Genomic DNA, 27,185 nt, shown 5'->3' on the forward strand with positions numbered 1-27,185 from the left:
TTCTTTTCTTTCTTCTTTCTTTCCTTCTTTCCTTCTTTCCTTCTTTCCTTCTTTCTTATTCCTTCCCTGGGTGGAGAACTGCCTACTTTGAGTCTGCTCAGTCTCACTTGCATGAGGACTAATCCAAACAGACTCTAACTTTGAAAGAAAAATGAGAGTGTGCCTGCAGTTGTGTTTATGTTCAGATAATCTGTGATTAACCCTCCCCACTCTGCTTGACTCCAGCGGGCGCTTGCACATGACAGAGCCCCTATTTATGTGCTGTTCTCTACTGCAGCTCCTGGAGGACGCCTACAACCTGGTTCAGCATCAAGTTTCAGAAGGATTAAGTACCTTGAAGGAGGAATGCCGAACTCTGACGAAGGGCCTGGAGGGCACCATCCGTTCAGACATGGATCAGATTGTGAACTCAAAGAACTTTTTAATTGGAAAGATCAAAGGTCAGTGGAGATGATCCATGCTTGTAGAGCTAAATAAGCTGCGCATGTAGGGCTCCACCAGGTAGTCACAATTCACGGCTTCAGAGGAAAACTTAACTGAGGAATTGGTGACAGGTGGTAACAGGTGTAATGGAGATATGCTAGAGACACTAGCAAGGTTCCCTGGACCTTCCCGAAGAAACTTCAGTGACCCAAGCAAGATCCAAGTTTACTTCTTGCCTGTGATGGTGGCCTGTGTATTCTGATACTACTTACATCTCCCCTATTGTAGCATTTCTTTTTTTTTTTTCTTAGAGATTTTATTTATTTATTTGAGAGAGCGGGAGCATGAGAGAGAGAGAGAGATCATGAGCAGGGGGGAGGGGCAGAGGGAAAAGTAGGCTCCCCACTGAACAGGGACCCCGATGTGGGGCTCAGGATCCCAGGATCCTGGGATCATGACCTGAGCCAAAGGCAGATGCTGAACCCACTGAGCTACCCAGGCGCCCCTGTTTTGGCACTTTTCACACTTGTTATAATGGCTTCTACACCCACCCCTTCTCTATAGTAAGCTATCTAAGAACAGGACCGTGTGGCCCCTGTTTCACTCAGGCATACCCAGAGCCTAGTACCATGCCTGGTATATGCAGACTCTCAGCAAGTACTTGAATGGATGAATAAATGGATTTTCCTTTAACAAGAAGAAAAGTGGTCTAGAGTTGATAAATCTAGATTCTAGTCACAAGTGCAACATTGGCTGGTCATGTGTACTTGGGACGGTCACTTGACTACTACGTGCCTTAGCGTCCTCCTCTGTAATCAGAAGGGCCCATGAGAAGGAGGTCTGCAAACTGTGGCCCCTGACCCGAATCAAGCCCACCACTTATTTTTGTAAATAGCATTTCATTGGAGTACACCCCTGTGCATTCACTCATGTATTGTCTGTGGCTGCTTTCATGCGACAAGGACAGAGTTGAGTAATTGGAACTGAGACTTCCTGGACAGAAAAGTCACGAATGTTCACTATCTGGCCGTTGACAGAAAAATGTTTACTGTGCCCTCACAAGAGGCCTGAGATAGGCTCTAAGGAATTCTACAGGATAAAATGTTAAATGGTAAAATGTCAATGTTAATTCCTATGTCCCAACAAGCACAGCACACCGAATGTCATTTCAGAAAAGCATGCTGGCTCATTTGTGATTATTGATCAGCAATCTTCTTAGATAGTGAGTTTTCAGGTTATTCGCTCACTTACTCATTTGCTCTCTCATTCATTAAAAAAATATGTACTGAGTGCTTTCTGAGCCGGGTGCTGGAGCTTTAGCAGTGAATGGGGGACCCAGCTCCCATACTCAAGAAGTTTAGCCCCTAACAAGGAGTGTCTGCTTGGTGGATTATTCTCTGCACTTCAGGTCCTGTTCACACTGCAGCCTAGCTCACCTCAGAGCACTTGCAACCAGTTGAGAGTAGACACCAGAGAGAGTAGAGAGAAGGCCTAACTACAGTAAAGGTGTGTGTGTCTGTCCATGCAATGCTTTCCAGGGCAGATATAAATTAACTTCAGCATTTTGTGTTTACTATCATCCATGTCTTTCATCTCTCCATTAGCATGACTGATTTAGAATTGACTATATTGAAGTACTGTATACAGCCTAAAACTGCCAGCACCTAACTCTGGAGCCCACATTCCAGGGAGCTAGGCTGAGCTGGGCCTAACTGTGGCCATTCTCATGGCCCGAATGAAGCCAATTTCTCTCTCTCTCTCTCTCTCTCTCTCTCTCCTAATCTCTGTGGCTCCAATCTATCCCACAAAAGATGGAAAAACATTCTGCCCTAGACAAGTCTTTGTTTCCTAAAAGAAATTTTGAAAGGAAGTCACAATCAAGTCTTTTTGAAAGGGAATAGCAGAAACACATATTTACAGGGCCTCTGGTTCTCCACCTTTAAAACGAGAAAGTACAGTTAATGCAGCACCTGGGTGGCTCAGTGGATGAGCATCTGCCTTTGGCTCAGATCGTGATCCTGGGATTGAGTCCTGCATCAGGCTCCCGGCAGGGAGCCTGCTTCTCCCTCTGCCTATGTCTCTGCCTCTCTCATGAATAAATTAATAAAATCTTAAAAAAGAAAAAAAACAGAAAAAGAAAGCACAATTAAGCCTTGAACAACACAAGTTTGAGCTGAACAGGTTCACTTATAGGTGGGTTGTTTGTTTTTTTATAAATACAAAATAGTACTGTAAATATATTTTCTCTTCCTTATGATTTTCTTAGGACTTCTCTTCCTTACAATTATCCTTTTATTTTCCCTAGCTTATTTTATTGTAAGAATACAGTATATAATACATACAATATATAAAATCCGTGTTCATCTACTGTTTATGTTATGGGTAAGGCTTCTGGTCAATAGTAGGCTATTTATTAGGAGTTTAGTTTTGGGGAAGTCAAAAGTCATGCACAGATTTTCAATGACACGGGGGGTAGGGCAGTAAGCACCCCTAACCTCTACGTTGTTCAAGGGTCAACTGCATACTTCAGATTGCGTCAGTAAAGGGCTTTGGATTTTTAAAAACTCTTGGGAGTATTAAGCAGTGATCTTTCCATTTCCTCCCATATGACTCTTGAGAGTAAAGCAACCAATCTTTAGTTCTGCCCCACAATCATTTATTCATTCAATAAATATTTATTCTGTGCCTACTGAATACAACAAGGGCTATAAGGATTCAAAGAAGATAACATGATTCTACAATATGAGGCATGTTACAGATTCTGAAACAGCAGGAAAAAATGTGAAAGGTGCCCCAAGAGAAGCAGGAACCAAGGACACCATGGTTCCTAGCCAGGAAGTGTTTCAGCTTCAAAAAACCATGTGGGCCCCATATAATAATAGTGCTGTTGTAATGTCCGTTGGTGGGGAATAAAGGATGATGCCAACAGGTACGATGAGGGCTCCCAGCTAGTGAGTGCTTCCAGAGTGCCACCTACAGTTGCAAGCATTTGACCACCGTAAGCCCACTTCATCTTGGCCACAACCCACCGAAGTGATAACTCTCATGATCTCCACCTCACAGATCAGAACACCGAGGCAGAGCTTAAGTAACTTCGCCCCGATTCCAAAACTGAGACAGGCTCCAAGCCCCTCTAATTCCAACACTTTCCTTCCTATTCCCTCTGCTTGGGTGGCTCTTCCACAGCTCCCCTAATTCCTGGATGGTTTATGAATCAGTGTGTCACCAAACAGTATTCATTACAATGGCATCTCTGCATCCCTGAAAGTCAGCAGAGCATATCCGTGTGGGGCATAAAATGTATTCAATCCAGAAGGAAGCACAGCGAGGCAGACCGCAGTTCAGGCTGCTGTGTGGTGGTGTGGTGGTTCCAGGGCATTCAGCTGTCCAAGTGGGTGAAATCTATACTGGGTCTTGAAGAGGTGAGTGGGATGTTCACAAGCAGAGGGGGAGGGAGGAGGGAAGACCCAGGTGAAAGGAACACTGAACAAAGGTGCAGAGAAGAGGTTGGAGCCCACGGGCAGCACCCTGGAATTAGCGGGGAGAGAGAGGGGGGAGCAGTTCTCCACAGCCGGCCCCTGCCTATGCCCATTTCTTCCCCACTCAGTAGCTGAAACCTGCCAGCTGCCACTAAATCTTTACTGCAGATTACCAGTGTTCATGATTATTCTGAAATTTCAATTAGATGCTTTTCCTCTCTCCAAGTTAATTGATAAATAATTCATTTATTCTCCTGACACACAATTTTGCATTTTGGTATCAAGCAAGTCATTTTTAGAAGGCATAGATTGTTTCATATTTAAATCACACAATCAAAAGGCTTTTTTTTTACCCCTAGCAATTCTATGACCTCTTTAATATTTTATATACCAAATATTTGTGAATTATTCATAGTATTAGTAGGTATCTCAGGTTCTCAGAGTAAGAGGCAGTCTGATTCTCCTTACCTGTGAAATATTTCTGCAAACTGAAATAGGAATGTGCCCATTCATCTTGTTGAAACCAAGTTATTTGTCAATAAAAGATAAAGAAATGTAGTGTAGCCCTAGATCTGGAAATCAGGGTTTGACCTTAGTCAAGCCGTCTGACATCTCCATGCCTCTGATTTTCCATGTACAAAATGGAAGGATTGGACACCCAGATGCTTGCACTTCCCTTCTCAGTTCTGTGATACTGTAACAAGGCCATCTGATTTACAAACACCACAAAGCTAACTTTCCAGTTTACGGAACAAGCTCAGGCCTTTTCCAGCTCAGGCTTCATTCATTAGATCACTGCTTTGAAACCTGGTTAATCATGAGAATTTGAACACTTAAAAAAAAAAAAAAAGCAGATTTCCATGTCCTATCCAGACTTCCTGGATGAATACCTTTACTATGCTCTTCCTCTCTTATTTTATTATTTTTTAAAGATTTTGTTTATTTATTCATGAGGCACAGAGAGAGGCAGAGACATAGGCAGAGAGAGAAGCAGGATCCTTGTGGGGAGCCCAATGCGGGACTCGATCCCAGGACCCCCAAGATCACGCCCTGAGCCAAAGGCATAAGCTTCCTTTTTTAAATCAAAGGACAGTATTTGCCTTTAGAAGTATGGTTACAGTTTTTCACCCTTCTTTATGATTTTTTGTTCTCTCTCTCTCTCTAATTTTATATATATATATATATATATATATATATATATATATATATATAGTCTTTAAAGTTTTACTTATCTATCTGAGAGAGATGGAACAAACTGGGGCAGGGTTGGGGGTGAGGGAGAGGGACAAGCAGATTCTATGTCAAGCATAGAGCCCAGTGCAGGCTTGATCCCAGGACCCTGGAATCATGACCTGAGCCTAAGGCAGATGCTTAACTAACTGAGCCACCTAGGTGCCTATACTCTCTATATTTTTGTCACTGTGTATGTTTTCCTTGATTATCAGGGGGAAAAAATGGCTTTTTTAAAAAAAATTGGGGGTGAGAATGGTAGGTGGGATGGTATTTGTTTTGAATGGAATTTGTTTCTGTTTGCCCAAGAAAAGACTGTGTTTGAGTTTTTCACCGGTCTCTTAAGGAGGGGAGAGGGGAAATGAATTATATGAGCTGATTAACTCTTAGAGAACTTAATTAAAGCTTAATAAATTGTTATATACAAATAATGAATCATTATCTTGTACAACTGAAACTAATATCATGTCAGTTATACCTCAATTAAAAAACTTAGTAAACTGTGTTTTTTAGAAGATGAAGTATGCACATCTAACAATGATAATTGATAGTAAATAGGGGTGGATCACCAGCATTTTCTTTTTTTCTATTAAGCATTATATTCTATTCCACATTCATAGGGACCATGCAGAAAAATGAATTTCATCCCAGGGCAGGGGAAAGCTTAGGAAGGAGAGGGATTGTTTGTTCCAATTCTGGAAACACCTAATGGTTTTCCATTCTGGTGAATGCTGACACAGGACTCGCTATGCTGGTCTGTCTTGCCTATTTGAGTTTGCCTGGACTGCCAATTGGCTCAGAGAGGTAGAGGCCTACCCCTGGCCTGGCTCCAGGGATTTTAAACCCAATTTGCCCATAATAAGTGATGGTTTTCTGCCTATTTCCTATCTCAGCCATGGTGGCCCAGCCCGCAGAGAGAAGCTGTGCAGAGAGTGTGCAACCATTCTTGGCGTCCATTCTAGAGGAGCTCATGGGGCCAGTGAGCTCAGGATTCAGTGAAGTACGCTCACTCTTTGAAAAAGAAGTGGATGAACTTAGCCAGAAATTTCAGACCACCAAAGACAGCGCTCAGCTTAAGGAGGTAAGATACGGAGTCGCCGAGTGTGAATGGTTTGTCTGGGGCTGCCTTCCCTTGGGCCTTTATCTGCACTTGTGCATTCTTTCCTTTCCTTTCTTCCTCCCTTCTCCCCCTTCCTTTTATCCCCTTCCCCTTTCCCTATCCTTTTATCCTTTTATCATCTGTTTCTTCCATTCAGCCAGCTACCACATTCATCTATCCATTCACCTGATTTCCTTTATTAATAGTTTTCAAGTTGCAAAATTAATAATATGCTTGTGCAAGTGAAACAATATATAGGGAGACTATATGGGCAAAATTGAACACCCATGGTAGGAAAGACATCAGAGTTCAAAGCCAACAGGCAAGAAAGAATTCTTTTTTTTTTTTTTTTTAAGATTTTATTTATTCATGAAAGACACACAGAGAGAGGGAGAGACATAGAGGGAGAAGCAGGCTCCTGGCAGGGAGCCCAATGAGGGACTCGATCCGGGAACCCTGGTATCATGCCCTGAGCCAAAGGCAGATCTCAACCACTGAGCCACCCAGGCGTCCCCGCAAAAAGAATTCTTGAGACGTCTTTGGTGTAAAAATGTGGTTTTATTGAAGCACGGGGACAGGACCCGTGGGCAGAAAGAGCTGCACTGGTGTCATGAGGAGTGGCCATTATAGACTTTCAAGTTTGGATGGGGGGTGTAAGTCCTTGAAGAATTTTGGAAGCAAGGTTTCCAGAACCTTGAGGGGACTAGTTATTGTTGGGAAAGGATCATTTATTACTGTCTAATAAAGCCTGAGTCATAAGATCTTTCAGATGTGTATTGGTGGGTCATATGCTTGGGGGATGATTGCTAACATGTATCTTGCGGGATAGAGATCAAGGAAGTTTCCAAAGGAATTTTTATATATTAAAGTAGACTTACAGGATCCTGGAGGGTCAGGCTAAGTTTGCCTTTTGCCCTTAGCAAAGTAGCAACATCAAGGCAATTGAGTCCCTAGAGGAATGTCACTCTGTTTCAAGGACTCATCAGTGGGCTGTAGGTAGGAAAGAAATTTAATAATTTTTCTGCTGCTTTTGTTTCTCACATCAGCTCCTACCCACACCAACTCCTAGGCTACCTCCACTCCCAACTCCCTGAATTAACTAATATAAATAACTTAGAATGTGTTTTCACATACTTGTTTCTTGTTCATGCAAATATAGAAGCATGTATCCTCATTGATATAAATTGTGTTCATTGGTTTGTTTCCAAAAATAGAGACTCATGATAAAAACACTGTTTCTCAAAGTGTGGTCTCTAGACCAGCAGTGTCATCATCTGGCTGTTAAAAACCCAAATTCTCAGGCCCCCACCAACAGTCTACTGAATTGGAAACTCTGGGGATAGAGCCCAGCATTCTGTTTCACAAGGCCTCCCATGGATGTGATGTACCCCAAAGTTCAGGAATCAGTCACGTAACATGGCAGCTTGGTTTTACATTTGACACATCACTACCAGTCAGTGGATAAAACCAGATACCTCTCTTTTTTTCCCTTTCTTATTATTTTATGCATACATACACATGTAATTGTACATAAACAAGGTAAATTTTATAAATATTTTAAAGTTTCTTTTTGAACCCTTTTTAAAAACTTGCCTTTACCCCCCTTCCCCTCCCCCAACACCCCCCCTTCAAGTAAGTAGTGTTAACATCTTAGCATTTGCCATTCTGTACTTATCCCCCACCCCACTTATGTAATTATAAAACATACACATTTATGAGCTGTTTTTTCTGATTGTCTGCTCTTTAAAAAAATGGAATTGTATTACAATCAGTGTTCTCATTCAAAAAATACTGTCTTCAAATTAGCTGCTCTAGCTTTAAATCATTCTTTGTAATGGCTACATAATATTTCATGTACAAATGCACCATGATTTACTCAACTATCCAAATGTTGCAGGCATCATGGACAAAGCTATGATAAATAATCTTGTTACATATATTGTACTCTGATGCTTTCATTCCTGTGGGATAAATTCCTAAGTCAGACTTGCCAGGATGAAAGGTGGGTTTATTTCTCCTGTTAACAGATGTTACCATTTGCATTTCACAAAAAAAAAAAGAGGTGATTTAAATTTTGTCTGTCAGTTGTATATGGCAGAGGACTTTCTTCCCCAGATGCCCATGAGCAATAGGCATTCCCACTTATTTAAACTTTGGCCACGCTGATAGGAGCAGAGCATTAACCTGGTTTTCTTCTCTTGTCTGCTTGTTATTTCTTCAAAACAGATAGGTTACATATTGTGTGAGGAGGGACAAGTTTGACTGTGTGTGTTTGACCATTAATCCTACTCCAATGCAGCTCCCCACAACTCCCTTCTCAATGAGGGTGATATTTTCTCTTTATAAACACAATGAGAGGGGGGCCTGGGTGGCTCAGTGGGTTAAGGGGCTTGGGTCCTGATCTGGGGCTGGGAGGGGCGGGTCCTGCAATCCGGCCCTGAGTGGGGCTTCTTGCTCAGCAGGGCGTCTGCTTCTCCCCCTCCCCGCTGCTGCTCCAGCTCTATCTCTCTCTCAAATAAATAAATAAATAAAATCTTTAAATAAAACACACGCAATGGAAATGAGCCCTGTAAGAATTCCTATTTAGAGAAACCTAGAACTCTAGCTTTGTCTCTTTTCTGTGATTTGAAAATCAGACAGCACATCCTCTCTTACCCACACTCACCCTGTGTTCCTCCCCAGTTCTCCCTGGGCATCCATTTACTGCACATTTCTATCCCCTCTCTCCCTCTGCCCACCCACCTGTTTATTCTAGGTATCCAATACTGTAGTTTATTTTATTTTATTTTATTTTATTTTATTTTATTTTATTTTATTTTATTTTATTCTATTTTTTAAAGTTTTTATTTATTTATTCATGAGAAACACAGAGAGAGAGGCAGAGACACAGGCAGAGGGAGAAGCAGGCTCCATGCAGGGAGCCCTATGTGGGACTCGATCCCGGGACTCCAGGATCACGCCCTGGGCTGAAGGCAGGTGCCAAACCACTGAGCAACCCCAGGATCCCCTCAATTTTAAAAATTATTTGAAAATTCGCTTGGAAAATAGAATGCATTCAGTTGGCAACAACACTCATGGTGTAAGAGTATGTTGATAAAACCTGATGTCTTTAATGGAGGGGATCTGTTGCAACCCTCTTGCTGGGAGCCCTGTGGCTTCATTCCTTGTGCAAAGCAGAGGAGGCAGGACCCCGGTTTTTAAACTGGATGCCTCTCCCAGGCTGGGCCTCCTCCTACTACCTACCTTCCCCACCCACTAGCACCATAGACAACCTACAACAGAGGAAGCCCCGTGAGCCCTGGAACCTCAGAGAATGGTGGAGATTCAGGCTCATTCCCAGAGTCCCGGGGTCCTGGACACCCTGACTTCCCAGAGGTTTTTTAAGTGAATGGCACTCATTAAAGAAGGCTTTGGAGGCCCCAGGTGCCTAGCAACAATTCCTGGTGCCAAGAAACCTGCCTACCTAGTTCTTGAGCTCTGAAAGTGGGAGCTCAGCATCCATCAAAAGCTAAGATTGGGGCCTCCCAGATGCTCTCCTTCCATCATCCAGTTGATTCTTCTACCAGTCTCTGCCCTAGTAATGGAGCTGCCCCAGGGACCCTTGAAGGAGGAAAGTAAGACATTTGAAATTTCACAGATATAGTAATCTGAGAAATGAATCACTCTAATAACATACATTTGATCATTTCGAATTTATGTAATATATAAATGCATGTAATATTGCTCCTCTGTCTGAAGGTATTTAATTTTTCCTTTCACCAAAATGTAGCATCTAGGCCAGCTCATGAATCTTCCCCTGGATTCCTTGAAGATGGAACCGTGTTATAGTAAAGTCAACCTGCTTCAGGAGCGCTTGCAGGATCTCAAGAGCCGCTTCAGATTCCCCCACGTGGATCTGGTGGTCCAGAGGACACAGAACTACATGCAGGAGGTGGGAGCAGCAGGGGCTTCCATGGGTGGGGGTGAGGATGGAGACAGCAGAGAAACAGGGGCTGGCCAGTGAGACCGGTGTGCCTGTGCAGCCCTGGGCAAAGGGGCCTGTTTCTGTTGTCATCATGTTGAGTAAGGACATACTTGGTCCTTCCAACTGGCTTCATCTTTCTTCCATGTTCATAACATCAGAAAGAAACAAAACATTTCAGGGAAATCAAGTAGCATTAATTGATAATTACTTGATTTGTCAAACCAGCACTTTTAACCTTGGCTACACAAGGTTTAGAATTGTCTGGGGGAGCTTTAGAGAAATCCTGATGTCTAGGCCCCACTCCCACTAATTTTCCCTCACTCCCATTCCCACTGCTTCTAATAGGTAGCCAGAAGGAGAACTAGTAGCTTACACTAATTCCCGAACCTGGTTAAGAGGAAATCAACCAATCAATCACGGCTTCATATTTGGATTTCTTGGGTCTACTTGATAGATTCCCTTTTTTCCCTCCCCACAAGGAACTTTTTCTCTAGGAACAAGCATAAATTCTTTCCATAGTACGGTGCTTTCTAAATGAAGAAAGGTGTGATCGCTGGAGCCCTCAGAACACAATTCTATTTCAGGGGTGTTCTGGGGAAGCATACTAAAGGGCTGGGCACAGTGCCAGAACCCACTTCCAGGAGAGATGCTTAGATCAGGTTACTACAGTGTTGAGAGTGCTGTGACAAAGCTGTGTGTTCATGCTTTGGGATCACAGGCTTGGGGAAGAAAGGAACATTTGTTCCTTACAAGCTACAGGATGGATTAAGTGATACACCTTATTATCTAACCTTTGAATTGTGAAGGATTAAAGATGGACCGGGAACAAAATTGGGCAACAGTTTAACAGAAGTCCCTTTGGTAATACCGAACCTTGGTGAAACCGATCCAGGTACAAGTGCAGAGAATAAGAAATCTGAATCATTTGCGTTTCCTACCCTTTGAGCGTATCAGCCCACCAACCCCTGACCCTGCCTCCCTTCCAGACTGGCAGAGAAAGGAAGAGAAGTGAGATGATGATAGGCTGGAAAGTGCAGAGATGTGTGCTGGAGTGCTTTGCAACCACAGAAAAGTGGAAGTACAGCATTAGAGCAGCAAAAAATAACTAGGGAAGCCTCCCACCTCAGTATGTCAAGCCCAGGCTGCAGGTACCGGAGACTAGAGGAAGGGGTTGGCCATGGGAGAGGATGGTATTCTCAATCCCATGGCTGCCATGGGCCTCCCAGCTCAGAGCATGAAGGTGAGAGGAGGAAGAAAATACATGTATGCACACTGACACACGTGTGTGAGCATGTGTTTTACTTCCCAGACTCTTATTGATCCCACTGTGGCCAAGTGCCTATTTCCCAAGCCAGGTAGGGGGATGAAGATCTGTTGCCCTGGGTGGCCCCAGAGTAGTGCCTGAAGGGACCATGATGGTCATCCCCTCCCTGCTCCTGCTCTGGGGTCTGACCTGGTGCCCTTCCATGTTGTTTTTGGTTTCTAGCTAATGGAGAATGCAGTATTCACTTTCGAGCAGTTGCTTTCCCCACACCTCCAAGGAGAGACCTCTAAAACTGCAGTCGCCATTGAGAAGGTTAAGCTCCGAGTCTTAAAGGTAAAACCATCCTCTCATTTGTGGGAAGTGTAAAACAACTGTGTGACACCCCCCCCCTCCCCCCTTGCTTCTTTTGTTAAGTGGAAAATACCAAGCTCTGTCTTTCACACCCCGTTTGTAATCCTGCCCTCTTTCCCTCCAGGACTTTCGTGCCTGTCCTGCCATCTAGTGGCAACTTTAGGGACCTCAGGTCCTCAGGATCCTGGTCCATCCGCGAGAAGTGCCCTGTCCTGGCTTATATTCAGAGCAACCGCACTTGGTATTTATTGACTGTCCACTATAAGCAAAGCGCCGTGATAGATATTACACAAAAATGTAAAATCAGGCGCAGCATAGCTTCCTTCTTCAAAGAGTTTACAATGTAGTAAAACCCATTTAAATTGACCAACATTTTTTAGAAAAATAAAAATCTCCTGGCAAAGGAAATACTCCAAAAAACAAAAAAAAGGCACCTGCCATACAAACTTGTTTTTAATGTGCTTACTGCTTAAGTATATAGCAAAATGGTTTTAATAATAGCAGCTTGCACATATATGGTCTATGTTTAAAGCTTTTTTGTTTGTAACCTATCCTGTTTCGTTTGATCCTCACAAGGACTTGCGAGACAATTAGAATGTGTCTCCGTTATAGAGATGAGGAAACTGACTCACTACGAGCTAACGTGACTTACTGAAGCTCAGCAGGCTCGTCAATGGTGAGCCTACAGCCGAAACAATTCTTAAACTTAGTCCACCAATTTCTTACCACCTATTCCCCTAAACAGTGCCTTGGAGCAGAAGATCAAAGTCCCACAGAGCTTAGGGGTTGGTCCCTGAATTTTAGACCCAGTCTTAATACCTCATAGGCAGTAGGAAACAATGGCAACCAAATCACTGAGATTAAAAGCAATATTTATTATGGAACACAAGTAATAATGAACTTGCAGTTGGAAAGAAAAGAGTGTCAATGACAGTATCACCTCCAGTGTCAAGACGCTTTATACCCCCCTGGACAGTCTATTTCTTCTCCGGACACTTTTAACTGCAAAAAAAGTTGTCATTGTTGGTAATTCTAGTTCTGTTCTCCCTGTTTATGTCCTTCTTCCACAGAGTGGCCTTTGGTTGTTTGAATGGAGCTATAATTTCGCCCATGGTTGTTATCTCCAGTATAAATGCCTTCGTGCCATTAACCATTCTTTATTTGGTCTGACCATTCCCTCACATACCCGTGACTGTGTTCTAGTTTGTCTGTGATCTTCCTTTTTTTTTTTTTTTTTTGTCTGTGATCTTCTTAAAGTGTCATCTAAAACCAAACTCTGGCCTCTAGGTTTGAATATTCCATGCAGAACAGTGAATCATCATCTTTCTTGGTCTGGATTCTAAACTTCCTTGGTTAGCACGCCATGGTGTTAAGGTAGCTATATGCCAGACGCTCTCTTCCTTTGTGGAAATCATTACAACCCACCGATCCTGCTTTTTTGGATGTAGAGTGAAAGGAGCAGATGATCTTGGTTCCTATGGACCCACCCAGGATGGGGGTGATGACATACAAACTCACCCCCAACTTCTTTTTGATGCAAAATTTATTGTTTTGATCTTGCCTCAGTTTCTCTATCTGTAAGAGGGGAGAGTAAGATGGGTCACTCATAGTCATACCCTCCTCCCAAAGTATAAGAGAATTGCATAGTAAGATCTTTGAGACCTTGGAAACACCATAAGCATCCTCAGAAATAGGAGGAAAAGGGAGACAAGTGAGTGACTGCATTTTTGTTTAAGCAAAAGATAACAGATTGTAATGTTGCTATTTAGCATATGTTTCTATCTCTGTATTGACAGCAATATGATTATGACAGCAGCACCATCCGGAAGAGGATATTTCAAGAGGCACTGGTTCAAATCACACTTCCCACCGTGCAGAAGGCACTGGCATCCACGTGCAAACCAGTAAGGGGCTTGGTTACTCCTGAGAGCCTGCTTTTATTGCTGTGAAGTTCAAGCAAATTCTTTGGCTATGATGTGCTTCCAAACAGCTGACTAGACCAGGGTGGGGTCAGCAAACTTTTTCTGCAAATGGTCAGAGAATAAATGTTTTGGGTCCTACTGTTTGTTCCAACTACTCTGCTAAGTGCAGGAGCAAACATAGGCAACATATAACAATGAGTGCTTCTGTGTTCCAATAAAACTTTATTTACAAAAGCAAGCAGCGGTCAGATTTACCAACCCCCAGACTAGACAAAATCTCAAAGGTAGAGATCTGACTTTGAGCCAAATGAAGGGTTGTCATAGAGCACCCGAGGACACCAGGTGCTCCTCATCATAGTATGGCTCATGGGTACCACGTGTCCTCTGAAACTTGACCACTACATCCAGGAAAAGACCTTAAGTAACATGATTACAGAAGAATATTTTTTCTTTCAATGTTTATTTGGTGAAATCAATGAAACTGAAACCATTTAAAGCTGTTACCAGTGACAGCCATGTTTATGAAGGTGTGCATTGGACTGCAGAGCAGAGCCATGGGTGAGCCACCTCCGGAGGTTGGTTCAAGACCTGGGTTCAGTGCTTGCTTTGGCAGCACATATAATATACAAGACCTGAGTTCAAGTCCTAGTTCCTCTGTGTATTGGTTCTGGTGCCTTGGGCAGTCACTTTTCCTCTATCTTGGCCTAGATTCCATCTTCTGGGAAATGGAGACGATATATTTTGCAGCACCTTTCTTAAGATGACATTAGAATTATTATTTGACAAGTGCTTACCATGTGTTAGGCACTATGTTAAACACTTTGTATGGATTATCTCAATAATTCACACAACAACTTTAGGAGGAAGTACTATTTATATTCTCATTGTAGGAATGAGAAAACCTGAAGATTGAGTCATAGGCCCAAAGTTACAGAGCTGGTGAGGACCAGAGTTTGAACTCAGCTCATAGTCATTGATAACATGGTGTGTATTCAGTGAGTGGTATATACCACTACTATTTCTACGTTTCAGAAATAATCTATGAGCATGGACATTGTCAGTGCCTTCTCCCTCTTGGAGCAAATCATAAAGAGCTTTTGAGGATTGAAAAAGGGCTTTTGGGCAGCTGAGAGGGTCTCCAAGAATTAGAACGTTAAATCCTTAGCATGAGTTATTTTACTACAGAAATGTCTTTGGTTATTTTTATATTCTATAAATGCTTTTTTCTTTAGAGTCTTGGCATATTTAGTACTGGGCATTTACTTCTGGGAATTTAACCAAGCCACAGGAATGAAGAATCTGTCTATATGGATGTCCTTTGGCCACGTGTGGATGGAAATGTTTAGAGACCTAAAGGGTGACTTAGTCCACCTCTGGATGTGTCTGCACACATTCTACTTTAGACTGTTTTTCTTTTTCAATCCAAAAGGCAATCTGAGGGCGCCAGAGCTACCTCCTCCCAGAAGAGGACAAAGGAAGTCCCCCTTTCTTTTCTGTTCCCTTTTTCCAAACATCAGAGTTGTACCCAATCTATAAAATACTCTTGTGATTTTTAATCAATTGAGATTGGTTTCCAAAGAAACTGAGACCCCAAGTTTTTAGTAATGAAGGATATTACTTCAGTGCCAAGAGATTTCTTAAAATCTGGATTTACAGAATGGATAAATTGGCGGATTATCTGCTTCGCTGAAGGATTCTTTATTTGACTAAAGTATGTTTCCTTTGGTTCTTTAAATCATAGCTTCCTAGATCTGTGGTGCTCTATCCAAGCTGCACATTAAAATTGCCTGGGGAGGTATAAAAAAATTTCTGGTTCCCCCAAACCTACCCTTAGTGTGGTTCCAATTAAATTGCTCCAAGAATTAAACATATGTCACACACAGTTCAATCAGTTCAATATAGAAGACCTATGTTACCAAGCTGGACATGTCACGATAATATAAACATCCATAGATACTGTTCCTTTCCACACACTTATTTTGGGAGAGAGTTGCAAGCAGGGAGGAGAGGCAGAGAGAGAGAGAGAGAGAGAGACTGACTGGTTTGTTTGTTTTTTTTTTTTTTTTTGAGAGAGAGAGAATCTTAAGCAGACTCCATGCTGAGTGCAGAGCCTGATGTAGGTCTCAGTCTCACAACCCTGAGATCATGACCTGAGCTGAAACCAAGAGTCGGATGTTTAACCTACTATGCCACTCAGGCATCCCTAGCTGTTTGAAATTTTAAAGGTCTCCTGTCTATTCAGCAAACATGTATTGACTATATATCACATGTGATCCAGGCACTGTGCCAGGCCAACGTCCCTGCTGTGCCAGAGTTTATAGCCTAAAGGCAGGGGACAGGAAAGGACAGGCATATAGTGTGCCATGTGATGAGCACAGCGGTAGCCTATGGGAAAGAGGGACAACCAGAGTGCTGAGCCAGGTGCCCAGCTCTGCTTATGGGGTCAGGGAGGACTTCCCAGGGTCATGTTTTTGCCTAGTCCTGAAGCATGAATCAGGGGAATAGAGAGTGGGAGACCACTTAGGGAGATGAACGGGTGTTGCAGACATGAGTCTGTGCCCCTTGCTTTGCAGAGGAAGAGAGAGGCAGGGATCAGTGCCATGGCTTGCCTGGGTCCCACAGCAAATCCAGGGTAGTGTCCAGCCTCCTGGGCAGTGCTCTTTCCACACAGTTCTGTTTTGTGTGTCAGTCCTGCCTCACAGACGTTCTCAGGGTCATGGAAGCTCATGTCTTTTCAATCCTTTGGCTTTGCTCTAGGGTGGATATAAAAGGACTCCATTATTGCCTGCTGTGATCTGGTCCAGGACTATAGACCCCCAACTCCTAACACTGAGTTGTCTGCACGTGGTGGCTTCTGATCACATGCTGAAGATCCTGTCCCTTTAGGCAAAAGGCATCAAATCCCACTGCTAAGGCCCTGGCTCTTGGGCCCCTTTGAATACCAATCACTGGCATGTGACTTGGTATATTTTGATCCCTACCCTGACCTCAAGCCATCTGGAAACTCTTGGAGAGCAGAAAGTTTTCAAGATTTCACATCCTGCCTGGGTTGTCTTAGAGGAAATCAATGAGTGTCAGGACCAGTTGGAGGGAAAGAGGAGAATGTTCCTGAAGAGTCCTTGACTAGAGATTCTCCATATCTGTGACTAGAGATTCTCCATATCTGTGCAAAGGGTCCCTCTAATAAAGTTAAACAAACATCTAGTCCAGGACCCAGCAATTTCACTTCTAGGCATATACTTAAGATTTAAAAAAATCATGCACAAGAATGTTTGTAGCAATTGTATTCGTAACAGTTAAAAAATGAGAAAATCTAAAAAAAAAAATTTAAAAAAAGAGAAAATCTCAACACCCTCAATAAGGAGGATAGCTAAAAAATTTTAGTTTATCCATATAATGAATGCCTTTTATCAATTAAAGGGAACAAGCTACTGATGATACATGTAGCAACACAAATGAATCTCAAAACCAAACACACAAGAATATATTATTTGATTTATGTAAAGTTCAAAAATCAGAAAAACTAGGGACACCTGGGTGGCTCAGTCTGTAAAGCATCCAACTCTTGATTTCGGCTCAGGTCATGACCTCAGAGTTGTTAGATTGAGCCCTTTGTCAGGCTCATTGCTGGGTGTGGAACCTGCTTAAGATTCTCTCCCTCTCCCTAACCCCCCTTATGTTCTCTCTCTGTCTCAAAAAAAAAAAAAAAATAGAAAAACGAATCTGTTGTGACAGATATCAGAGTAGTGCTTACCTCTTGTTTGGGGGTGTAGTCAAGAAAAAGTCACAGGGTGCTGGAAATAGTCTCTATCTTGATCTGGGTTACAGTTAACATGGGTATAGTTATATATTTAAAACCACTGAGACATACTTGTAAAATGTGTATGTTTACCAAGGTAACTTATACTTTGGTAAAATACTATTGGAGTTTAAAAGAAAAAAAAAAAGGAAGAAGGAAACATTTTGGTTGTGACAGAAAAAAAAAGGAGGGCCTTGAGACCCACTGACCCACAGACAGGGCCTTGAGATGCTTAAAATCTATGTTGTCTACACCCCTGAAGTACACAGAGCGTGTGCCGAGTACAGGAAACAGTGCCTCGTGCCTGGGGAAGGGAAGGGAATGACCAGTGGCTGAGTGCCCCACACTGCAAGAGGGCATCATCAGTGGGAGGCTCCCTGTACCTCATCTGCAAACTGGCATCTCATGCCTCGTCCTCTGTCTTCCTCTCTCCTCGCTCCAGGAGCTCCAGAAATATGAACAGTTCATTTTTGCAGATCACACCAATATGATTCATGTTGAAAATGTCTATGAGGAGATTTTACATCAGAGCCTCCTTGATGAAACTCTGAAAGGTGAGGAAGATTTACTTGGGGCTGAGGGAACTTCAGGTACAGGGGACCCAGTGAGGCCGGCTAGGTTCCTCAATAGGATGGAAGGGGAAGAGGAAATGGCTACTGGTTTGTTGGGGAGACAGAGAAGAAAGGAGAGGGAAGAGAGAGGACTACCAGCTTTGATGGAGAGTCCTAATCTGGCACACACTGTGGTGGCCCAGTAGATACTCCTTCTTTGAATACCAATAAGAACTCTGCGAGAAAGAGATTTCAGGCTTCATTTTTCACAGAAAACTGAGGTTTAGGGAGATTAAGGCTAGACGGTCTCATGAACAGCTGTCTTCCTCCAGCTGCTCCAGACAGAACAAAGAAGAACAGGTGCTTTTAGCCGCAGACTCACAGCCCCTCCCTGAGGCAGGAGGAGGCGATTCCGGGAGCAAGGGTTGTCAGCTGCTCCCTCAGCACATGCCTCACATCCTGTCGGCGGGGCAGAAGCAGACACAGGGTGCCCACGCAGTACCCCGTGAGTCTTGTTGGGACTCTAGCACCCCCTGTCCTGTGGAATCAGGCTTGTGATGAGACTGTGGACAGGACAACTCTGATAGAAATATGCTGATTAGGGCCATTCCCTCAAACTGTAGGCCTGAAACGTATCTGGTCTCCATGGGGAAGGTGTTAGTATCACAAAAAAAACCCTCCACAAGGAAAACTGGCCAAACACAAGCCCCAGTAGCTAATCCAAGGAGATAGGAAGTGTAAAGATGTCAGCGCAGTGTCTGATGGGAAGGGCTCACTCCAGCCTGTTGCCAGTCCACCATGGCACCTTTGAGCCAATTAGGAAAAGGCTCCCCTTCTCCAAACACTGGCTGCTCTCTGTCAAAAATTGCCATGACATACCGATTTTATCAGTGCAAGATGCTCTACGGCTAGTTGCTAGAAAATTATGCTGAATACACAAATCTGTGCCATCTCTGATATGAATGATACATGCTCTTGGATATGACACTGTTGGGCACTGTACAACCTGCAGAGCTTTAGTAGGGGCCTATCATCAAAAATGTCAGCTGCTATAATCATTATTGTTGGTTTTAGTCCCCTCAAGGCCTCTAAGACTGAGATGGATGCATATAGGTCTTCATTTCAGACATGACAGGTCAATAGAGCTCTCTCTGTGTGTTCAATACTGAGTACCCATTACACATTCAGGACTGTCCTGCAAGAAGCTGAGAAACGCCAGACCTGCCTCTGCAGTGGGGCCTCTATGAATGACAGATGATACTAGTATAGGTTGCGAGCTCCTTGAAAGCAAAAACCATATTTGATTCATCTTTGGATTCTCAGAGTCTGTCCCTCAGTTGCTGTTCAGTTTGAATAAATGAATGAGCAAAGGGATGAATGAATGAACACTACAGAGGTCCAGAGTTCAGAATGGGTCTGTGGGCTTTGGTCATCAGGGACCTGATGGTCTGGAAGAGGGTGGATATAAGCTGGAATTTGAAATTGAGAAATTTGGATGGCCGAAAAGCTGGGAGAAGGGAGTTTGACTTCTGGATAAAGTCAGAAAATCCAGGGTGGCCAGGGCAGAGTGTTAATGTCATGTTTTGCTTTCTGGTCTCTCTCAGTGATAAAGGAAGCTGCTATTCTGAAGAAACACAACTTATTTGAAGACAATATGGCCTTGCCCAGCGAAAGTGTGTCCAGCTTAACTGATATCAAAACCTCTGCAGGGTCAAATCAGGCCAGCCCTGCCAGGAGAGCCTCGGCCCTTCTGCCAGGAGTTTCAGATAGTGAAACGCTAAGTAACGAAGTATTCCAGGAGTCAGGGGAAAAGAAGCAGCCTGGGGTCTCTAGTCCGTTGGCCAAAGAAGAAAGCCTTTCTTTCCCTGTCCCCACCCCTTCCCCAGTTGGGACCGGACAGATGATTATTTCAGGCATGGATGGCCCTCTTGTAGATCTCGTGACTGCAGAGGACACAGCAGGAGCCCTGGGCACACACTCGTCAGAGCTGGAGTTTGGAGGGGCTCCTAAGGACGGAGAACCTACCCACGAAAAGCCAGAATCCAGTTCTGCCTCGAGCTCCTTAAAGGAGCTCAGAAATTTGTTGACGGTGACCATTGAAGTGCCAGTGGAATCTTCCACCCTCGAGATTGAAGAAGATACAAATGAAGAGACCCTCGCTCCCCAAGAAATGGAAAAATTAGAGGAAACAACCCCAACCTACACAGAGGCCAATCAAGCAGCTGCCTCCAGTCAGGACAGCTGTGAAGAGAGTGAGATCAGTGGGAGGGAGGCCCATCCTCCCCCTCTGGAGGCAGAGGCCAGCAGGGAGGAGTTGGGGGGATTTCTGGGGGCTGAGCTGGCCCGTGAAGGGCTCACCCCTGGTGCCAGCAGCCCAGACCCCACAGAGCAGCAAGCAGAAGCTGGGGAGCCCACTGAGGGGGAGATCCAGGGGAGATCTTCCAGCCTGGATGCCCAGGATGAAAGAGGGGCTGCGTCCATTGTGGAGGATGAGGCCAGGCCACAGGAAGATTGCACTTCCGGTGCTCACCATACCTGCCCCAGTGAGAGCCCAGTTTCTGTGGAAGAAACCCTGGGAGGGACCAGCAGCATGACCCAGGCTACTACCAGTGTGAAGACAGAGGAGATTAAGGCTGCCGGTGTTCATGAGTGCCAGTGGGTGGTAGAGAATGCTCCAAACATAGATCTGCTAGGTTCACCAGATTTGGGGGAAAGTACCCCAGAGCAGCCCTCCGAAGAGTGAAAGGGACAATTTGGCCTAAGTATTTCTTTGTTCAAACTCAGCCAAAGGTTAATAGTTATGGGTATGCTTGGGGATTGCACACAAGTTATTACCAAAAAAGAAATAAATAAATAAGTACTTCCTTAACGTGTGTCATGAAACCAGAGGAAATGCACACAGAGCATGCATAGTGAGGCAGACCTCTGTGGGATTGAAGTGTTCTACCCTGAATTACCGCTTTAGCATTTTAGTGGGAAGTGTTTAGGGTGAGAGGCAGCTATGGATGTCTAAGGGAGGCAGTGGTGTTCCAGCAAAGATGAAGAAAACAGTAGAAGCCCAGTTTCCAATACACTGCACATCTTCCTCTAATGTCCTTCAAGGCTTTTTAATTTTTGGTAAGAATGCAAATGTTTATTGTAAATCAAGCTTCACCATCCACTCAAGCAACTTCACTGTCTCTGAAAGACTCAGCATTCATCCACAGTCAGGCCACCGGAAAGGGTGGGTGGTGAACACCGATCACCCTGCTGTGGGCAGCCCCATAGACCCTGAGAGATTACGCCTGAGAGCACCCAGGGGGACGCTGAACACAATCAGAGGAAAGTTGTGGTCTGTGGGACTGTCTGAGCTTGTTACTGATTCTACTATCAATTTCTTGTTAATTAATTGTGTTGATTCTTATTAATTAATCACCTTTTGGGGAAATTCAGAGGAGGCAAGAAAATTTCCTTGGCATGTTTAAGCCTGAAAGCATTCCAAATTAGCCTTAGACTGTGCAGGGGGCCCTTAGCTAATTCTTAAGCATAAAAGACTACCAATTAAGCAAGCATTATTTGAGTAGCTACTGTATGCCGTGTGCTGTGCTAGGCATAGTGACAACAGCAACAACAACGAAAGAAGAAGAAAGAAGAAGAAGAAGAAGAAGAAGAAGAAGAAGAAGAAGAAGAAGAAGAAGAAGAAGAGGAGGAGATAAGGTGCTTTGGCACAAATTAAAAGACCTATGGGAATTAAAAGAAAAACATATGTCAATTTTCAAACCATCATAACTTTCTATCCATCGAAGCAGTCCTGGTTCATTCCCAGAAGAGGAAGAAAGTGAATAAATGGGAAAGGAAGGAAGCAAGGAAGGAATGAAGGAAGGACAAGAAAGAGAAAAGCCAAGATGTACAGCATCAAGTTCCAAAGACATCACCCAAAGTGGAAATCATTTGTCTGGTCATTCAGCAAGTTAACTGAGTCCCTATTATGTCCCAGGTGCTAGAGATACTGTAGTGAAAACGACTCTGTTCCTCCCTCCTGGAACTTACACTTCAATGGAAAGAGACACAGATACTTCTCAATGGATCCTGACCAATAAATGTTTATGTTAAAGGACTTACTTGCAGGAGATTAAAAACATAGGTTCTATTATCCTTCATTTCCTAAAAGCTCCAGTCTCAGATACTACCTCTTGACATTTCCTTCCACAAATATTAATGTTAGATCCCAACATACTGTCCTAAAAGCTTACTGTGATCAGCAGCAGCAAGTTTATGTCAGTTGTTTAGAGACTTTGTCCCATGGTTTAACTCTTTTACCAGGAATTAAAATATTTCTCTGTCCACCTCCCCATGAAGAATTTCCAGGAGATAAAGAATGAAGAATAATCAGTATCATCATAGTCTCATATTGAATTGTTTTCACTTCTCCTAGAGTGTTTAGATCTTCACATCTATGCAGAGTCTCCTTATAGAGAGAGAGAGGGTGGAGGCTACTCCTCTCAGGTCCCCGCAGTACGCAATGCTCACTCATATCCTTGCATTTAGCGCAGAGTACTGAAATTATGTTTACTGGCCGTCTCTCCTGGGACCCCTCTCTTCGAGGACAGAAATTGGGATTTATTAATGGTGTGTGCTTCCTGCTAGAGGTACACAGCCTTGCATAATGGCTCCCTGCCTTCTCCAGTCCCTGTCATATCCCTAGTGCCTCGCCTAAGAACTGGCAAGCGTTGAGCTGCTCAAGAAATGTGAGCCCTGAACATCCACCACACTCTGTGCTGGGCTGATTTGGGTCTCCCTGTCAGGCAGGGAGACGTTTTTTAACTGGGCTTTCTGCCCTTGGGGAGTCTTTCCTCCGGTCAAGTCCAGAGTCCACGAGGCAGACAGCCAGATGGTCGGATGCGCTGCCCAGTAAGGCCAGGAGCCAAGGGCGTAATGCCCAGCCCCACCAAGCACGGCCCTTCTCTCCAGGAGAATTGTCAGTGAGTAAGGAGGTCCCAGCCCAGGCCCAGCCCTTGCTGGAGCTTCCTAGCTTCCTTCCTTTGCTCACCTCACGGCTTCTTGGACCCCTTGGAAAACCAAGAGATTTTTCCAACCCTAAAAGAAAGTACATCTGCTTTGGATGGATGAAAATCAGTGCCCATCTTCTAGGCTAGAGGGTACTGAGAACTAAGTGGTAGGGTAGACTTGAGAACACAAAGAATGTTTCTGTACTTATTTCACAAAAGACAAGTTCAGTAGACTAAGCAGGATGATTGTTCCCTTTGGTGATGGAACAGGAAACTAAAGTTCATTAAAAATATCCCTTATTCATTTTAATATGTTGAATGGAGTAACTTCAGATTACTATGAGCTTGTCTTGTTTTTAATAGACTTGTATGTGTTGCTTCAGTGGTTTCCAGGTTAGAGCAAGGTTATTGTAATTTAAATGAGCAGCCTGAAAAGCTTCCAGCGTGGTGCTCTGGGGATCTCTCCTCTGGGCAAATCTATTAGAAATGCATAAAACCTTAGGACATGGTTTTTGGGGAAAATCCCATGACTTTAAATGAGTTCTGTTACTATTGACCTTTTACAAGGAGAATATTTTCCTTGAAAAAAAAAATCAGCTTGTCATCTTTTTCCCTTTGCCGCTTAGAGTGGAGACAGCGGTGCCTTGAATTATGCAGAAAAAAACTCTCTCTTTAAAAAAAAAAAAAAAAAAAAAAAGGCATTTTGGAAACCACAAGGATAAGATTCCCATCTGTCCAAAAGCTTTTAGAAAGAGCTTTTAGAAAGAGGACCTGTGAAAAACCACAGGTCTCTAGGCCTTATCTTCTACATTTTATTGCAAAGATTCTCAAGTCTGGTTTTGTAACCCTCCAGATTGGAGTCCCTGGTTTCCAAGGGGTTCACAGTTCTCCCAGATGAGTGATTTTCATTCTTTTAAAAAGTGCTAAACTCTACATGCTGCATAGCAATTTAAATTAAAAACAATAAAAATAAAAACCTGTATTAAAAACAATACAGGTTCACTAGGTAAAAAAAAGTTGGGTACATATGTCTTCATATTCTACTAATAAATAAGCGGGTTTGGGGACTTACCTTCTGAAGTCTGCAACTTCAAGAAAAAATCTACACTGTGGATGGGTTTTTCTGGTCACTATATAAAGCAAATAAACTTAAAGCACTTTGTAACCACATATTTACTCTGCCAAATGCCTATATTCCAATAAAATGTTCATCCTTGAAGAGTTGTCCAAATGTCATATTTACTTAGAATGGGGATGGTTTCATCTTTTAAGCAAACATCATACTTGAACTGGGAGGAACGGCCCTCAGATGGAAAGGTGAGTCACTGTTGCTGCATCATGGGACTTCGAATTTTCTGTTTTCAAGAAAGAGTCCACAGAGAAGTCACTTAATGTCAGATATAATTATGCTTTGAAAATTATGCTCATTTCTCTAGGAATTGGAATAAGTCTATAATAACGGGCAATTACTCTTGACGTAATTGAACTACTTTTCAAACAAATTTATTCTCAATGGATAACATTAAGCAAAATACTCGTTCTTTCTATGATCATAAATAAAATAGTATTTACTCACCAAAATCTATAGTTGCTCATTCCCCCAAGAATTCATTCATTAAAAAAAAAAAGATTGTGTATCTATTATGTGCAGGCACTCTAGTGGGTACTGGAGAAGCAGAGATGAACAGGGTGTATATGGTCCCAGACATCAGCAAACTCAAATTCTCATGGTAAACATGGCCAGGGAGGGCCCAGAATGGGTATTTGCTTCCTTGTTTGGCATAAAACTTGTCTCTAAGAGTTTTAACTCTATCTATGCCAACAGCTCTAGCCAGGAAAGAAGAAATATTGGAGAAATCAAGTCTAACTGGGTGCAACAAAGACTTTCTACTCCCTCTCCTTCCATTCCAAATTCCCAATATGCAAGAATCATTCCCAGAGTGGCTTCTCCAGGACCTCTATTTAGGGCCAAGGATCAGATTGGAATTGGCAGTTCCAATTCCAATTGGAGATTTCATTGATTTGAAATGTCTTCTGCATAGTTTTATCTTAGATTATATGTTTATTTGGTGTGATTTGGGTGGAACTAATGGACATCTTGGGTGGAGTCAAGTAAATAAAGCTCTTCTGTCAGCCATGCTTGGAGCTGCTCCGACTTGAACAACTCTCAATCTTGGCCACAGTCTTCCCCTTTCTGAGAACTTCTGATCCTCCTTTCTCAATCTGGCCAATTCTCACAAGAGTCAGGATAAGTCTGGACAAATCCTTCCCCTCTCCCCCATAACATGTTGCTAAACTGTCACCTGAATTTACTTGCCCACTTCTGGTGGTTTTCTCTCACTTTACTGCAGCCATCTACCTTCTCTGTGCCACCATCTTCAATCTTTGTGTCCCTAACAGAGTGTACATAATTGTATACAGAAAGTGCTCAATAAATGTTGAATGAATGAATATCGCCAATCCCAGAAGTAGGAGACAAGTGGAGAGATAGCTGATAACTGCCTAGCACAGCATAATGGTCTGGGAAGCTGGTAACTACTTACCCTCAGCCCACTGAGATAGTTCTATTTTAGTAATGGGATTTCATCAAGTGTTTGGGCACACCTGTCCCTCTGGGAGACAGCATCAGAACCAAGCTGCCCCCAAATCAAGCTAGCTGGTATAAACCATTCCTAGTTTTCAGAACAAGTGCTTCCACTGGTTTTTCCTGATATCCCTATGAGGCCAACATGGTAAAAAGTTAAGAAGTTTACCCTTGAATTTCACCCAAATCTGTGAAATATGAGCAAATGTTCAAGAAATTCGTGGACAGCACCTGCCTTCTGGCAATCCTTCCTCTTGAGGCTGGGCAAGGAACAGGAAAGAAGCTGTGGTCCCTGCTTTTAGGAAACTTAGTCCAGTCAGGAAGACTGAGAAGCAAGTGGTGGTTCTGCAAGTAGAGGAGGGAGCATTCTGGCAGCACAAATGAAGGGCAACTAAAGAGTCTACTCAAGAAATTTCAGATTTGGTTTTGAACCTATTGAGCCTGCCCTTTATATGCTGCATCTTTTTTTTAAAAGATTGTATTTATTTATTCATGAGAGACATACAGAAAGAGAGAGAGAGGCAGAGACACACACAGGCAGAGGGAGAAGCAGGCTCCATGCCAGGAGCCTGACGTGGGACTCGATCCCGGGTGTCCAGGACCATACCCTGGGCCAAAGGTGGCACTAAACCGCTGAGCCACCCGGGCTGCCCTATACAGCCTCTTTTACTTCTTCTCTGTCATGGACTAAAATCCAAACTCTAGTTGCTTACAGATACTCTGAAGAAAACTTTTTTCAAGACCTCTTTATACCAACCCCTACACACTCTTCAGGAATCTTGAGTCTTCTGGATGCTGATCCAGACCTTCTGCAGATCCATTGTGGTTTAATTTATGGAATCCAAATTCATGGATCAATTTTCTCCCTCTGGTCTCTATACAAAAGGATACACACATGTAGTGGTGAGACCTCTCTGTCTATAGCAATTTTAGGTGGAACTGTTGGGGTAGGAAAATGGATTTATGTGTTGGGGAATTTCTAAAAGATACTCAAGTGATTTGGAAGCTGAGGGGTGGTTTTTGGTAATAATACTTAACCCCCCCTCCCTCCCTGCCCCTGCATTCTGTGCAGCTTCCTGAATCATGTGGGGGACAGTTTTTTTGTACATTGGTTTGAGGAGATCATGTGGGGAAAAATGAATGTACTTTCATTTCTATCTGTCAGAGGCTTCAAGCATTGAACCCTTACATTTTTTATTCAGGTCTTAGAATAAATGATACTTTCCAGGCACCATCAGGATTCCTTCATGGGCTAATTTTTTCCAAAAATACTTGTTGATATCTACTAATGTGCTGTGGACTCTGCCAGGCCCTGAGAACAGAGTAGCAAACTCCCATCCTCGCTGCATTCAGACTGTGGGTTATCTTTTCTGAACTGAACATTTCTGTTACTCAGCTTAAGGGAAATATGCTTTTTTATAAATTTATTTTTATTGGTGTTTAATTTGCCAACATATAGAATAACACCCAGTGCTCATCTCATCAAGTGCCTCCCTCAGTGCCTGGCACCCATTCACCCCCACCCCTCGCC

The 27,185-nt window shown here is 43.3% G+C and overlaps 1 protein-coding gene across 4 annotated transcripts in view; it reads left to right on the plus strand.

Moving 5' to 3' along the window:
- Positions 1 to 24,289, plus strand: part of NIBAN1 (niban apoptosis regulator 1) — a 213,340-nt gene extending 189,051 nt beyond the window's left edge. For all 4 annotated transcript variants that reach the window (XM_072830881.1, XM_072830879.1, XM_072830883.1 and 1 more), the window contains 7 exons: positions 278 to 440; positions 6,026 to 6,213; positions 10,001 to 10,162; positions 11,682 to 11,792; positions 13,607 to 13,714; positions 17,974 to 18,085; positions 19,687 to 24,289. In XM_072830881.1, the coding sequence (XP_072686982.1) occupies positions 278 to 440; positions 6,026 to 6,213; positions 10,001 to 10,162; positions 11,682 to 11,792; positions 13,607 to 13,714; positions 17,974 to 18,085; positions 19,687 to 20,825 (1,983 nt within the window). In that variant the 3' untranslated portion in view covers positions 20,826 to 24,289. The remainder of the gene's footprint in view (positions 1 to 277; positions 441 to 6,025; positions 6,214 to 10,000; positions 10,163 to 11,681; positions 11,793 to 13,606; positions 13,715 to 17,973; positions 18,086 to 19,686) is intronic.
- Positions 24,290 to 27,185: the final 2,896 nt, after the last annotated feature.

This window comes from Canis lupus, chromosome 6, assembly GCF_048164855.1.
Source record: "Canis lupus baileyi chromosome 6, mCanLup2.hap1, whole genome shotgun sequence".
Taxonomy (NCBI): Eukaryota; Metazoa; Chordata; class Mammalia; order Carnivora; family Canidae; genus Canis; species Canis lupus.